Genomic DNA, 15,249 nt, shown 5'->3' on the forward strand with positions numbered 1-15,249 from the left:
AAAAGCAAGATGCTATTGTTCTCAAAATTGTCAGCTTACATGTTAAGAAGTTAATCAATTTTAATCCTAGCATTGTCTATTTCTTGTTATCGTATATATGTTTTTAATTGTATTATTCGTTTATAGCATTACGTGACAAATTTCATTAGTACATGTAGTTATGATTAAGTAAGATTACGGAATTCATTTTATATTGTTTCTATGTAAATGGTCAGTTGGATACCAGCGGTCAAGCTGTACGGACGCCGTGCATTTACAGTGACATTCATTGTGTTTAGTATAGAACATTTATTGGAATTACCATTTGTTGTATATATTTCCGGAATATTTACCGTTGAACTTTTATTGTAATTAATGTTTTGCACTATTGAAGAAGTTATATATAAACCATCGTAAAGCTTAACTTAGTTTTGTTGACTTTATCCAGTGACTTTCCCCCCGAGTTCTAAATATAACAGGAACGACGAAAACCCCTGTTATACTTTGGCCAAAGTGAAAGAAAGATAGAAGTAAGCCTTCACTATTTATTCAAAACTAAACTCCTACTCTTTGGATGAATATATACAGGGCTCATAAGTGAGTAGCATTGAAGGAGTTTGCTTGGAAAGGCATATGTGACGAAAAAACGTCTATAATAAGCAGTACAATTTATTTTATTTGTGAACCGATTATAAATAAACACATATTTGACAGATAATTTGATGCCATATGTTATTTTGCTTTTTACATTTCATATAACTTTACATAGTTCAGCATTATCCTTTTGGATACATCTTACATGGTTTCATTAATTCAATCATAAAACGCAAAAGCAAACGACAAACACTTTTATTTATGTATAAAAATGTATCTTCTATTGAAAAACCTGATAAAGCGTAATGACACAGGATATTAAAAAAACTTGTAATTTATGAATTAAATTCTTCTCTTATAATTTTATTTGGGTGCAAAGGCCTTGACAGAAGCACATTTTATATGAAACGCTACTTAAACAATTGCGCACGATAAACGATTTTACAACCCTATAAATAAAAAGAAAATACATTACATTCTAATCATTGCATGTACTGTATCTAATTAACATAATCAGAGCGAGCGGAGTGAGAAAGATTGGTATGAAAGTGTGAATGCCTGAAAGGGCCCTGTGATTAGAAAATAAAGAATTTGAATTTATATGCTGCAATCATAAACTAAGTTTATGTCAAAGTTTTGTTTTTGTTTTTTGTTCTTTTCATCATTTTGTCACATTGTCATCGATAACATGCAAAGTCATAACTGGTATATATGATTGTTATACGGAAATAAAATGGGGATTTTGAAGTACTTTGCGATTGTGGTCAGCCAATCAAAATTACGGAATCCGATACTAATGAAACGTACATGTAATTTAATTATTATAGGTCATTATACATGTAAAATTAATATATTTGTTGATACGATTCTAATATATGGTTAGAAACATATGACGGTAGAACGAAATATTGTTGTATAACATGCGAATTCATAAAAACAGGATACAAAAATGCACAGTTCATGGACATTTAAACATAAGTAATAGATTAACCAACGTGACACGTTCTATAGTTCGTACCGCACCGACATATAGCCATGTTATCTCATCAAACAAAATTTAAAATTTGTTGTAGTTGCATAAATTTAAAAAGAAATCAGTAATTATTTTAATTTGTAAAGGAATATAAATATAATACATGATAAAAACAGTGGCATTGCCAAAAACAGTGTCATTTACTTGTCGATGTCAATTTATTATATTTGTTTCTATAAGATGACATTCATTTAAACGAACACCGCGTGCATTTAGGTTCAATTAATAAGATTGACTATGACTGTGCAGTTGCTTTATTAATAGGGAAAATATACTTGTCTACATTATATTTATTTATCGTATTACATTTTAATGACTGATTTTTCTAATCGATGTTTTCAAAGTTTTATACAAAATACTAAAATTCGTTTCCCTAATAGATGGTACACAACCTGTTTTTTGCAACAAAATAATCTTAAAAGTTAAAAAAAGTCGAAAGTCATAATTAATTTTATACAAAATTACTAAAAATCACTTTAAATCGTAAGAATTTTTGTAGAAAGAGTTGCAGATTCTCGAATTGTTCTGTTTTCGTAGTTTATAGCTAGTAACAAGACATGCATGTAGCGATACTGAAAGCGTTGACATTTTTTGTGTAGTTTTTCGTTTATAAAGACAAAATTTTATTTTATCTTATTTCGCGATCTCTTGATGATGTGATCACAAATTCAGCGAAAATAATTTGCAGAAAGCAAGCAATATCAAAAAAGAAGTATCCCAAAACAATGTTTACCTTTTCAGTGTGATCTATTGCTTCGTAAAATACTACATTACTACCAATTACATTAATACAAAGGAAATAACATTTATTAAAGTAAAGCTAACAATGAAATTCAAATAAATTGAATCCTTCATTATTGTTTTCAGTAGTGTCATTGTCACTGAATTTGTAACATCATGATTGTTAAAGATCGTTTGTTCGGTAGTAGTAATCATCACCAGGAGCCTCGGTGAACATGTTGTTCATCTGTTCCTTCAGTTGTTCAAAACCTGAACGTTTCCGAGGATCATAGTGCCAACATTTCAGCATTACTTTGTAGAATCTAAAAATATAATCAAACAAATGTTAAATGAAGATACTGATTATACTGTACCATGTATAGGTGTACGTGTTTTTCAAAGATTATTCATCGACTATCTGTTTGTGTGCAGATACAGCAAGGTTCATGACTTACCAAAAGATACCCCCAAAAGATGTACGGAATGGTGCACAGCTACAAACTGTTCGATGAACCAGAAATTTAAATTTGATATGAAAATAAATAAAGATGTACATATACACATATTGATATAACATTTTGAGACAATTCTGTTCCCTTCCTACATACACTATAGACATGTTGCTTGACGCGCATAGCAAAAAGTAAAATCACAAAAATACCGAACTCCGAGGAAAATTCAAAACGAAAAATTCCTAATCAAATGGCAAATACAAATGATAAAACACATCAAACGAATGGATAACAACTGTCATATTCCTGACTTGGTACAGTCATTTTCAAATATAAAACATGGTGGATTGAACCTGGTTTTATAGCACTAAACCTCTCACTTGTATGACAGGCAACAGTAGTTTACCGCTGTTCAAAAGTCATAATTCGATTTAGAGAGAAAAACATCCGGTTTAAAAACTAAAACCGAGGAAAACACATCAACAAAAGGTGGCAAACAACGAAACTGAAGTGTTACTACAAATGTAATATTCATATTTGCATTTGTAAAAATAACCCCTAAAACAACACTAGGAGATAAGGGAATGATCATTTAACTTCAAAGGGGTGGGGTTATGCTTTTTCTTGTCCTAAAAATATATGATGAACCCGATTTGATGGATAAAAAAAACAATAGTCAGGCAGATGATAATTCTTTTATTTGAATCCAGATTTTCCTCATATCTTAAAAAAAAGTTCATGTTTTGAACGAAAAAATATCGGAATTTAATGGCTGCTTCTTCAGTTATTCATATTATAAATTAAACGAAATGAACTTATACTTTGCATAAGAAACCTTTGTTGTATATATTTTGATATCGAATTATCTTAAAAAATAGATAAATACATGATTTAAAGCATGATAATTAATTGTGTATATATACATACGTATCATCACAGTATTCCGGTTTCTTCATCTTATAGCCTTGTTTGATTTTTCCAGGAACTTCTCTGCTCTGTAATCCGGGATACGGTGTTTCACCTAATTGGTATAGTTGATAAAATCATAATTATAATTAAAATTACAAATATTCAATGATATTTTAGATCTTATGTTATGCATTCCTGTGCTTCTATCCTCATCTGATATTGCGTTTTAATTAATTCAAGTGGACGTACATATTTAATGTCTCTTTATCCCGGATTTGTCAACTATACAGAGAATAATTATTGATTTTTTCTCGTCTTAAAAATGTCTGAAATATTTGCATGTAGACGTTATATAAGCAACAATTAATCTTCTTTTTTTATATATAAGTATAATTATCTTTATTCAGATATGATTCAAAATCATTAAATGGTACGGTATTTAAAATAGACATCTTTATAAGTGTACAAGCATAATGTATTTTAAATTATGTCTGAAAAATCTATTTTCATTACTCAACTAATTATATTTTGCATAGTTGTCATACATTTTGCAATGTGCAAACCTTCTCTTACCAAGTGAAAATATTTCCCACATAACAATTCCAAAAGACCAGACGTCGCTCAGCTCATTTGCATTTTGTGTGGATTTCATGCATTCTGGAGCCACCCACTTGATAGGAATTCTTTCATTTCCCTACAAATTTCAAACATTCTTGGTTTTTTTTTTTATAAAGTAATTTTTGGATTGCGATCTTTTCAGATCTCTTTTTTTTCAAATAAACAAATTAAAACTAATTAAGTTTCTTTTATTCTTACATTAGAAATAAATCACTCTTCTTAATAAATCAAGCAATTATATACTCAAGTCTCTTGAATTATGAAGAATAAATATATAATGAGGACTATGATTGTATACATGTATAAAGACAACAGTAGTGAACCGTTATGTAATAAACGTGCATATTGTATCATTCCATACCATAAAGGCATTGGTTACACGTTCCTTGAAAAAAAAGGAGATTTTGTTATAAATCATCTCGAATGCACGAAACCGACATTCTCTTCTGAACTACATTTAAATACCCACAGATTTGTCATCATCTCCTTCAGCAGAACTAGGGTCTGGACCGAAACCTGTGATCTTTGGTTCGTACATGTCGTTCAGTAATATATTTCGTGCAGCCAAACGTCTGTGAACAACCTAAGAATAAATTATAGATTAGAATATATGGATTTAAGGGGTACCCAACACTTTCACAAACTTAGACTTTAAGTTAATTTGTTTCAAAACGTTTTGACAAATATTTAACAAACATTTGAAAATATGCAGACATTTGAACCGCATAATGTACAGGAATAATTTGGTTGAATACCGTATATACATTGCACCAGATTGGCAATCAACAGTTGTGATCATTAAAAAAAACATGATTTCTCTTAACTAATAGTTTGTGGTTAAAACTTTCTGCTGATTTTTAAAGAGTTCAGATCATTAGGTGTTCCGTACCTTCTGAAGTGCACATGTTTTTATTTTTTTTTATCTGAAGCAGCAAGAAATTGATACCCTATTCACAAGTGATGGATAATAAAGCAGTTTTACACTTATTTTTTCTTCATTTGACCAAGCAAGAGAACCAAATATCATGAGCTGTGTTGTTTACAACTGATACACTGCTGTAAGTGTTACGTTTAAAAAAGGCCGAATAGATCGGATATGAAAACCATATTACCAAATTTCGAAAAAAATCTGACTTGTAGTTCTTGTGGAGCAAGGTGGGAGGAGTTTGAAACAATTCACCGTACCGGACGGGCGGATGGCATCGATATTGTTGTTTTAGAATTTAAGAAAAGGTAGAATTTGTGAGTAGATCTATCTAGTATGAGATCTGTTTACACTGAGTTTTTTTTAATGTATATGCATTATTCAGACTTACCTGCTTTGAAGCAAGAAAGTCCATTCCGAGGCATATTCCAAAAACCATTCTAGACAGTCTTTCATCTATGTCAACAGATATGTTTGACTTTATTGCTTCTAGAAATTGTTTCAGAACTCCCTTCGAACAGTACTCCAGTATCATCATAGGCCCACCTACATACAAAAATCTTCCTTTTTTATCGCTTTATCGTTCATGTTTCAACATATTTATACATTACTGTATTTCAAATAAGGAAATACTCAATCCAAATTAGGAATATGACAGCTGTTTTTCATTCACGATCGTTTGACGTGTTTGAACTTTTGATTTTCGCTATTTGATTTTAAATGGAGGTGAATACAAAAATGTATATCTAATTCATGTAAAATGTGTTTAATTTGTCTACTCAAATACTATGAAACATGACTTCTGCTCCTGTGGTTGGGACAATTTTCGACAATTATAACAAAAAGGTAGAAAGGAAACTAGAATAAAGAAAATAAAAAATCATATATTTACATTTAACAGAGAACTATAAGCTTCAAAAAACGACAACATGCTGTTTACACTTACGGACTTCGTCTTCAACACTTCCAATGAACTCCAATACATTTTTGTGACGACCAACTTTTTTAGTATAGAAATTTATCTTTGCTTTCATTTTCATTATTGCTTCTTCGTTCTGGTCATCTAAAGATAAAAATAAAAACAAGTTTGTTTGCCTGTTTTGTTCCAAAAGTTGTTTTCATTTTTTTTTATTCCCATCAGTTTCATTTATTCCTCGGTAGTGCCAAGTCAGTATTAAATTATTTTCAAGTCGTTTCGTTGGTTGAAAGAGTTAATAATTTGGTTGTGTCAGTTTTGATAAACTTTCTCTTTATAAATCTACTTTTGACATCGTTATTTTTGTTAATACATTTTTTTGTACATGGGTTGTAAGAGTTTATGGTAAAACTACATGTGTTTCTAAATTACTGTAACACACCATATCCATTTTCTTGGCTATCAATTCACAGATTATATACTTAGTTTTGACAATTGGTTTGAATCAAACGCTTTGAAAATTTAAAAAAAAGGAAAAAAAGGAAAAAAAGGAAAAACTGAAATCGGCTTTCTGCTACGTCATTTGTTTCCTAGTGAACAGTTGTCTCATTGGAAATCATACCACATTTCCTTATTTTAAAAGATGAATTCATCTTTTTCCTTTTCTAAATAAAGCTTGACACTATCAATCCTATCAACCGCAAGATCATAGTACAGCTTTTATATATCGTGCATGTTGATTGGATGTGGCAAGAATAAATTGAATTTTCTGACGCCCAACACTTTCTCAAAATACAATAGAATCATTCCTAAATAAAACTCAGCTTGGATAGTACGAATTGAACTGTGTAATTTGCTTAAATGTTTTTTTTATTTCACTGACATTTATGTTGCAATATATGTATTGTATGTTATGGTTCTTGATCAGGAACCTGTGTGATTTGATCAGACACACTGGTAACTTTGCTTTTACATGTTTACTCTGTATGGCTTTGCTGGAATTTATTTGTATTCTTAACATGACAAAACGTAAGAACAAACTACCCCAAATAAAAATGATCTTCGATATATTTGGATATTATTAAAGGACAAGTTTTGTCAGACATGTCTTAATTTTCAGGTACGATGACATAGAAGCAATAGTTTTAGAAGTTTATACCTTTTATTGTCTTTGCAACAACATCATGACATTCGGTTTTAGTGTAATACTTCGCCAGGAAAATCACAGCAAATCTTCCGCGGGCCAATTCAGATTCCAGAGATATATTTTTGCGAGATATTTTCATTGTGTCCTCTTTCATATCCATTCCACCATAGAAGTAGATATCGTCGTCCTCCTTCGAAATATAGGCCCTATTCTGTACAGAAAAAGAAAAATAAAACGATCACATTGAATCCCACCAAATTTTTGTCTTAAAGTACGACCAATTCCAATGTTAAAGATGAACTCATATTTTCGGATATGTAAGTTTAGCCTTCATCATTAGTACTCTTAATCAGGAATATGAGATAGTAGTATGTGCCCAACTTCCAAAAAATTTGAAAGTGTTTTTTTTCCTTCTAAATACCTACCACAGTCTCCGGAAAAGATTCAAAGTTTATGCAATGCAATATATATAATGTCGTTTTGCTGTGTGTCCGTTTGTTTTATAGTTATAGTGTTGTCTTTATCTTTCAACTTGTACACTTTGTTTCCACTTTGTCATTTTTGTCAGTTTTTAGAAGAATCTTCTTTTCATCCCCTCTCCAGGTGGTAAAAACAAGCGATAGTGCTTACATGGTAAGGGCAATTCAGAACGACAGTGGTGGGTTAACTTAGTTTAATTGTACTTATATGAAGTATTCCCTATTTAGAATTATACATTTAAGTATTTAAAATACGTGTGCATTTGAAAATACATTCGAATATATATTTTAATGCTTCGGTGTATTGACGATGATTTAAACTGAATTATTAATCAGCATCCAAAACACTTCTAGTGTATGCGTTTAAAAAAAAATCCAAACTTTTAATAGGGATTTGTTTTGCCTACATATTATCATAAGTTAATACAATAAAATTAACGGTACCAATTCGCATTTCAACAATACATGTCTCTTCAGTGATGCTCGTGGCCAAAATATTTGAAATCCAAAGCTTATATAAAAGATGAAGAGCTATAATCCAAAAGGTCAAAAAAGTATAACCAAATCCGTGAAAGGAATCAGAGCTTTGCATGAGGGAGATACATTCCTTAATTTATAATAATTTCTAATATTTTGTAACAGCAAATTTTAATAACACAACAAATCCGTATGTTCATGTCAGTACCGAAGTACTGGCTACTGGGCTGGTGATACCCTCGGGGACTAATAGTCCACCAGCAGAGGCATCGACCCAGTGGTAGTAATAAAATTAACGGTACCAATTTTCTTGCACCATTTTTAATACAATATAGTTACAAAAACTAATTTTGACCTAAACATCACCTGACAAATTAGAATAACACACCTTCAAGTCATATTCACTTTTTTAGTAAATTTTAAGACTTATCAGACATTTTCATTGCAGTCAATTCAGACTTGTTCGAACAATTTACAGGCAACTCAATTTTTAAAGTTAATCTGTACATGCATATAATAACCACTGAACAGTCTGAACAAAGACTGAAATATGTTGATTGGTTTCAAGCAAATTGCCTTAACAATACTAAATTTACCGCAGTGGAGATGTTTATAAATTGATTGAACTGAAAATAACTTTTTTATGTTTAGTCATTTGATATTTATTTCAAGCAAATTTATTTTCTATGTTATATTCATTATTTTTATTTCATGCTCACATTATATGCATTTGAGGTTGCTCGAACTCGAATTGTATTTCTGACTGTACGTATTCCGGCTGTGATACGTTGTTTTGCTGGTTGCAATCGTCCAGTCCTTCCAAGGAACACCAAAACAATAATAACAACTATAAGCACCACCATAAATCCTGTTGTAAATATACATTGTAATAGTTAAAAAAGCTTTCAGTATGAAAATAATTTTGTGAAGCAAACTAACAAATGAAAACAAACAAATGACAAGCAGATATGCATTTAGACAAATATTGTAAAATTGACGGACAAATCGAAACGACTTGAAGTAAAATTTAGTATACACAATTGCTGTAGAGTATCATACCAGTTACAACATGTTAAAAAGATCAGATTTACATGTTTGCTCTATGAATGAAATATGCGTGCTATACATCAAACCTATCAAATTAGACTCCGAATAATTCATATAAATTAGTGAAACTTCTCTTAATTTAGCCTTCTACTATTTTAACTTATTGCGAATCTAAACCGAAATACCATAACTTATTTATAATACTCAAATCTTAAATAATTAACTTCGTACAGATAGTAGTAACATACCAATAATGAACACGAAAAATAGAAAATAAAGAATATTGAATATACGAAAATTGACATTTAAGATCAATGACGCAGTTGGTATTTCGCTTTCGAAACTGTGTCAATAAAACAATCGATTACCATTATAAGACTGTCATAACTTCTGATAAGCGTTTTATTTCAGATAATTTTATTTCAAAACTCTGATCGGCGTCAGAATAAGAATTAATATCAGGGTATATTTTAATGTATCAATTTTGTTTTATAAAGTATTGGCCTAGTAGAAAATGCTGTCATACAGTAATGTGACGTTTTATAGATAAAATGTGTCTGTAGTTTGCCAGTACATGAAATATGTATGATCTAATTCTGTTTTTCAGGCATATACTTTTCTGTTGAGCCAACTGTGGCTCTTTCATTTTTGTTTTATCCAAGATGTTATGCGTTGGTTTTGGTTTAGGTGACCTAGAGCGAACATTATGAAGGTTTTTTTGTTCTGTGATGTACGCGCATAAATAAATAAATTCCTTTCTTTTTACCATGAATCGTATAAAGAGGGAAACTAAACTTGCCTTCTGTTGAATTATATCGTGTTGCAATTACACAACGCCTTGCATTGTTAATGTCTATCCATATATCAATGTTATCATTTGAAAATTATTTAATAATTATTTATAACACATATGAGCGAAAGAAAGGGTTTCTTTATAGCCATTTATAACAACATACCTATTACTATTCCTGCAACACCAGATGTGGGAAAACCTTCAACTGCAAATGAAACATATGTGTTTCAATTAAATCCATTTATATTTACTATCAGTATATTGGGTTAAAAATTTAAATTCAATAAGAAATTGAAAGAAAATATCATTCATACCATGTCAGTATAACACTTAGTTTGAAAAACAAAAATAACTATGTATAATGCTAACAATATTGAACAATCTATGTCGATATTAATATCAAATAATTTCCATTGGTACATGCATAATTATTTAAGCAACCTGTTTTTTCAATGATGGTTTTTTTATTTATTAATTTTATTTTTCAAACATAAAAAAATAAACCCCATATCTATAATTTTATTTAGAAAGAGTAATTAAATGCACTTTCCAACTACGAATACAATTAGATTATCATTTATATGTATAACTTATTCTGCCATTTGCATTGGCTTATATTTATGAGGGCCCTCATGGGGTTTTTGATTATGTGATTACTTGGCCGTTTTTTTAATGATTATTTGATTATTAAGCCAAATATTTCATGATTATTTGATTACCTAGGACTGTATTTTTAGTTTATGATTATTTGATTACTAAAGATAAGCAAATATTTAATGATTATGCAAAAAAATGGTGATTATGTGATTACTATGACCCCCCCCCCACCCCCCCCCCCCCATGAGGGGCCTCATTTATGAAAACAGCACTCGTAGACATAAATAATATAAATACATATACAGTGGTATGTTATCTCACAAAACATATTTAACCCTGTCGCATGTGTGTACGGCTGTCCCAAACCAGGAACCTCTGGCCTTTTTTAGTACTTTTTTTTTATTTTAGTTAATTTTTATGTTTTAAAAGTTTAGGGTGACGTTCTTTTTCACTGAACTAGTTCACATTGTGTTTAAGGACAAGCTGAAGCCGGCCTCCGGGTTAGAGATTTTCCCGCTCCGATGAAGACCCATTGTTGGCCTTCAGTTGTTTTTCGCACTGTGGTGGGTTTGTTATTTCTTTGACACGTTCCTCATGTTCATTCTCAAATTTGAATGTGTGTTTGTGTATGTGTGGTTACATATATCATGCGGTTTATTTTTTTTTTTCTTTAATTATTCTTGGAAAACTATAGAAATTATATTAATACACATATTAAACCTTGTAATTATCGAGCAAAAGCTCTCACCTTTTTTCAATGTTGCAAATGAAAACATGGCAGGACTTGTACTGTTGACAACATGGGTGCCGTTTCCATATTTTGTGTACATAAGAAACCAATACGATGTCAAAGGTGATAATCCAGTTAGGTCAAAGGTTGTAACATCTTTTTCGACTGTATGCGTATTATTTGTCTTATTGTCAGCTGTGTATAAGATGATGACTATTCCGGATCGTTCATAACAAGTTTTAGCCTGGATCCACTTAATGCTTATACTTGAGGCTGTTCTTCTAACCATAGTGATGTTTGACGGACTGTAGTCTGCAAAGACAAATAAATGATAATGAAAACTATCCAGTTTGGTTTGAAATAAGTTGAACTAGTGTAGTTAATAACATTTTAATCGTAACAAGATATGTTCTAGTATGGGTCCCTGCAAATTAAAAACGAATTGAAATATTTTCGTTTGTCATTCGACCAATAAGGGATTCATAAGATTCTATACTAGTAGTTATGCAATATTCATTGTTATACACATTTGGTATTAATGCAATTTGAGAGGAAAATCACTATAGTAAACACTATTAAAAGTGCACAAAAATAGGTACTAGAACTACTTATCGTAGTGTGTATGTATATAAAAAACGTCTATAATTTATATCATCGATCTGTTCTGGACGTGCGTAGTTAACGCACTTGGAATATGCAGTTGTAAGACATCAACGATTAATAAATAAGTATTTAATTAAACAAAATGATAAATATGCATGGTTATGCATATGGATTTATACAACGGAAATGCATAAATACATTACATAATAATTCACGAGCTTTCAAAACAGCAAGTCCTTAAGGAACAAGGAAGTTTAGTGTAGTTGGATCGTGGACGACTGAAGATATTGTCGGAATTTGTCGATTTATTTCAATTGTCATTAAAAATAAGATTTCACTCTAAGGTTCAACAATTTATCAATATTTGTGTGGTGTCTTGATTATAAACAAGTAATTGAACAATTGATCTCGGCTGATTTTGTTTTGTAGTACCCTTTGCAGCCCCGGTTAGTCAGTAGGCTATCTGATTTTACTAATCTCTGTGTTGCTGTATAATTAGTGGAACATATGCTTTGTATTCTGAGAGCCATGCAGAAAGGAATGATTTGATTACACAAATGCACATATTTCGTCTGAGGAGAAACTATTTGTGTCGGGATGTAAATATCAATGCAGTTCTAATTTCGGTCCCCAATGCCCTTTAACTTCGTACTTTATTTTGTTTTTTTTTTAACTTTTTTTATAATTCGAGCGTCAATAAGGAGTATTTGGTAGACGAAACGCGCATCAGGCATACAAAAAATAAACATACAAAATTTCTTTCCTAATATCTTTGATGGGTTTATACCTAATGATCATTTAATTAAGTAGCAGTGTCAGGAAATGTGATATCAGAAGCTTCAAATTAACACATATTATTGTGAGATGATCGTTGTTAGAATATTGATTGTTGAAGACAGTGAGTAATTGGATAGATTTATCCACAGGTCGATTATCTTGAACGAATATAGAGGTTTTGCTATCTTGTATAGCACTGCACTAAATGTTTTGTGAAACCTCGATACAGTTATCACAACTAAATTGTGGAGGTATTGCGCTTTACTAACAAAATTAAAGCAACGACTAATATTGTGAAAAATTCTTCCTCTTACACTCACTTATCATACATATTCATGGCGACAATTGGTAAAGAGGGACATAATGCCAATGAAACAATGAAGTGTGAATTAATATAAGAATTGTAAAACTCTAAATATGAATATCATGTCTTACGTGCTAGTACTTAAATTTGTTTTTGCGATATAAATCAATGTATGTTTCTATCGTTCTCAAACTTACATTGTTGTATCCCGTGCAGATGTTTAACCATTCCAATCTACAAAACACAATAGACAAACATTTGTTTGTGAAAATGCAGCCAGTCAGCACTAAGATTATAATTCGAACCTAGCATATGTCTTAATTTACTGTATGGTTAGCTTTTATGCCGAAGATCGGTGGTTGTCTTAAAGCATTTCTTCTTTTGATAACAACATACGTGTGACTTCGACAAAGCCATCAGTGGCTTAATTTGTCTAAAATTACCAAAAATATATTTCATTTGAATAAATTAAAATTGCACGGATTTTTTCACTGCTGAAGGCTGTACGGTGATCTATAGTTGTTGATTTCCCTGTTATTTGGTCTCTTGTCGGGAGTTGTCACATTGGCATTCTTACCACATCTTCTTTTTTACATGTAATACATTATCTATAAGTATGTCCTCCGCCTATTAAGACAGTCAACAAATTAACGTTTAAATTGATTTTGAGACCATGTTATACTCTTATTGTAAGTGACTTTCAAGTATTTTAGTTACATAAATGCTTTATTTTACCTGCGGTACTTACAAAAAGTCAAAAAGAAGCTTTTTTTTTTTATCAGATGAGCATTAAAAGGTTCAATCGTTACTGTTCAATTCAGAATTTACTTATTGGAGATAATTTGTCTGATTTTTGAAATTAGAATGGTTTACAAATTCAAAAAATATTAATTTAGTCTGAAATTGACTTACAAGAATTCAGGGTCAAGAAAATCTTGAAATCAAAGTTTATTGTTATATATATATACTTACAGTTTCGTATCTTTTAGATGATAACATTGCAGAGTTGAATACTGTAACTTCCAACAAAAGTACAAAGTTAGCTACTTTTTGTATTGGAACTTTTAACCAGCAGTTGTTTATATCTAAAACTGTGTCTAGCAGAAAGCATTCGCCCATTTTAACACAATTACAGTCACGGGGAATGAGTTCGCAATCTTTTTTGGACTGAAAATTGAAAATTTAGAGGAATGACAATTTAAATAAGAAACTATTCATTGTTGGCTTCAATCAGTCTGCAATCAAAATCTGCATTGCTACATGTATGTATGCAACATCAAAGAAAGGTCTATGTTTATAATTCAACAGGTTTATGAAAAAAAAGTTCTTGTTATTCTTTTTATTAGGTGTAATACCACCAATGATTTTCCCCTATAAGTCTTTGTTAAATTTGTACTTTCAAAAAAAAATGTGCAGTATTTATCTCTGTTTAAAAAAAAGAAATACTTGGCATGAGTAAAGATTTAACATGTCCAGTACTACAGAAAAAATTTCACATAACATTTCATTGCATATAAGAAAATAACCATCATTGGAAGTTAACCAATCAAATTTTTCCCCTTAGTTTATCTGTGTACAAGGTTTAGTCACCATCTAACCTCAAGATAACAAAATATTCTATAGAAATCCCAAATGAAAAATAATGGTGTTTTGAAATACCCAAGACATATGTTTATGACACAGAAATGTTTTACTGCAATATAAGTAATAGTAAAAGTTCAATGATAAGTTAATATTAATATTAAAAGGCCTCCGAACAAAAAGGGGTGTTCAGATCCCCGAGCCCGAAGGGCGAGGGGATTTGAACAGCCCTTTTTGTGAGGAGGTCTTTTAATGTCAATATAAACTTAATCATTGAACGTTTACTGACTTACAAACCGTCAAAATATATGAAAAGTACATAAAAAGCACTTGCAGAAACCTAATTCCCCTGAACTGGACGAGTCTAAATATGTTAAACTTAAATGATAGTTAAACAGTACCCAGACTGATATATACAATTAACAGTTACCAAATTGAAATGAAAACGGACCAATTTAATGGCATTAGATCATATAATTATTTATTTATGATAAAAAAAAAATAGCATCTAAAAAACACCAAATGAAAGTTTTACAAAATTAGGGGGTAAATTATTATTTTTTAGCCA

General features: G+C 30.7%; 1 protein-coding gene across 1 annotated transcript in view; it reads right to left on the reverse strand.

Annotated features, from left to right (window-relative positions):
• Positions 1–632: 632 nt before the first annotated feature.
• Positions 633–15,249, reverse strand: part of LOC143056023 (uncharacterized) — a 39,267-nt gene continuing 24,650 nt past the window's right edge. The window contains exons 11-22 of the mRNA XM_076229098.1: positions 14,073–14,267; positions 13,298–13,334; positions 11,435–11,728; positions 10,253–10,294; positions 8,969–9,117; positions 7,306–7,504; positions 6,177–6,293; positions 5,622–5,776; positions 4,775–4,888; positions 4,261–4,381; positions 3,706–3,799; positions 633–2,649 (exon numbers count right to left, since the gene is read on the reverse strand). Coding sequence (XP_076085213.1) covers positions 2,511–2,649; positions 3,706–3,799; positions 4,261–4,381; positions 4,775–4,888; positions 5,622–5,776; positions 6,177–6,293; positions 7,306–7,504; positions 8,969–9,117; positions 10,253–10,294; positions 11,435–11,728; positions 13,298–13,334; positions 14,073–14,267 — 1,656 coding nt within the window. The 3' untranslated portion in view covers positions 633–2,510. The remainder of the gene's footprint in view (positions 2,650–3,705; positions 3,800–4,260; positions 4,382–4,774; positions 4,889–5,621; positions 5,777–6,176; positions 6,294–7,305; positions 7,505–8,968; positions 9,118–10,252; positions 10,295–11,434; positions 11,729–13,297; positions 13,335–14,072; positions 14,268–15,249) is intronic.

Source organism: Mytilus galloprovincialis, chromosome 13 (assembly GCF_965363235.1).
Source record: "Mytilus galloprovincialis chromosome 13, xbMytGall1.hap1.1, whole genome shotgun sequence".
Classification (NCBI taxonomy): domain Eukaryota; kingdom Metazoa; phylum Mollusca; class Bivalvia; order Mytilida; family Mytilidae; genus Mytilus; species Mytilus galloprovincialis.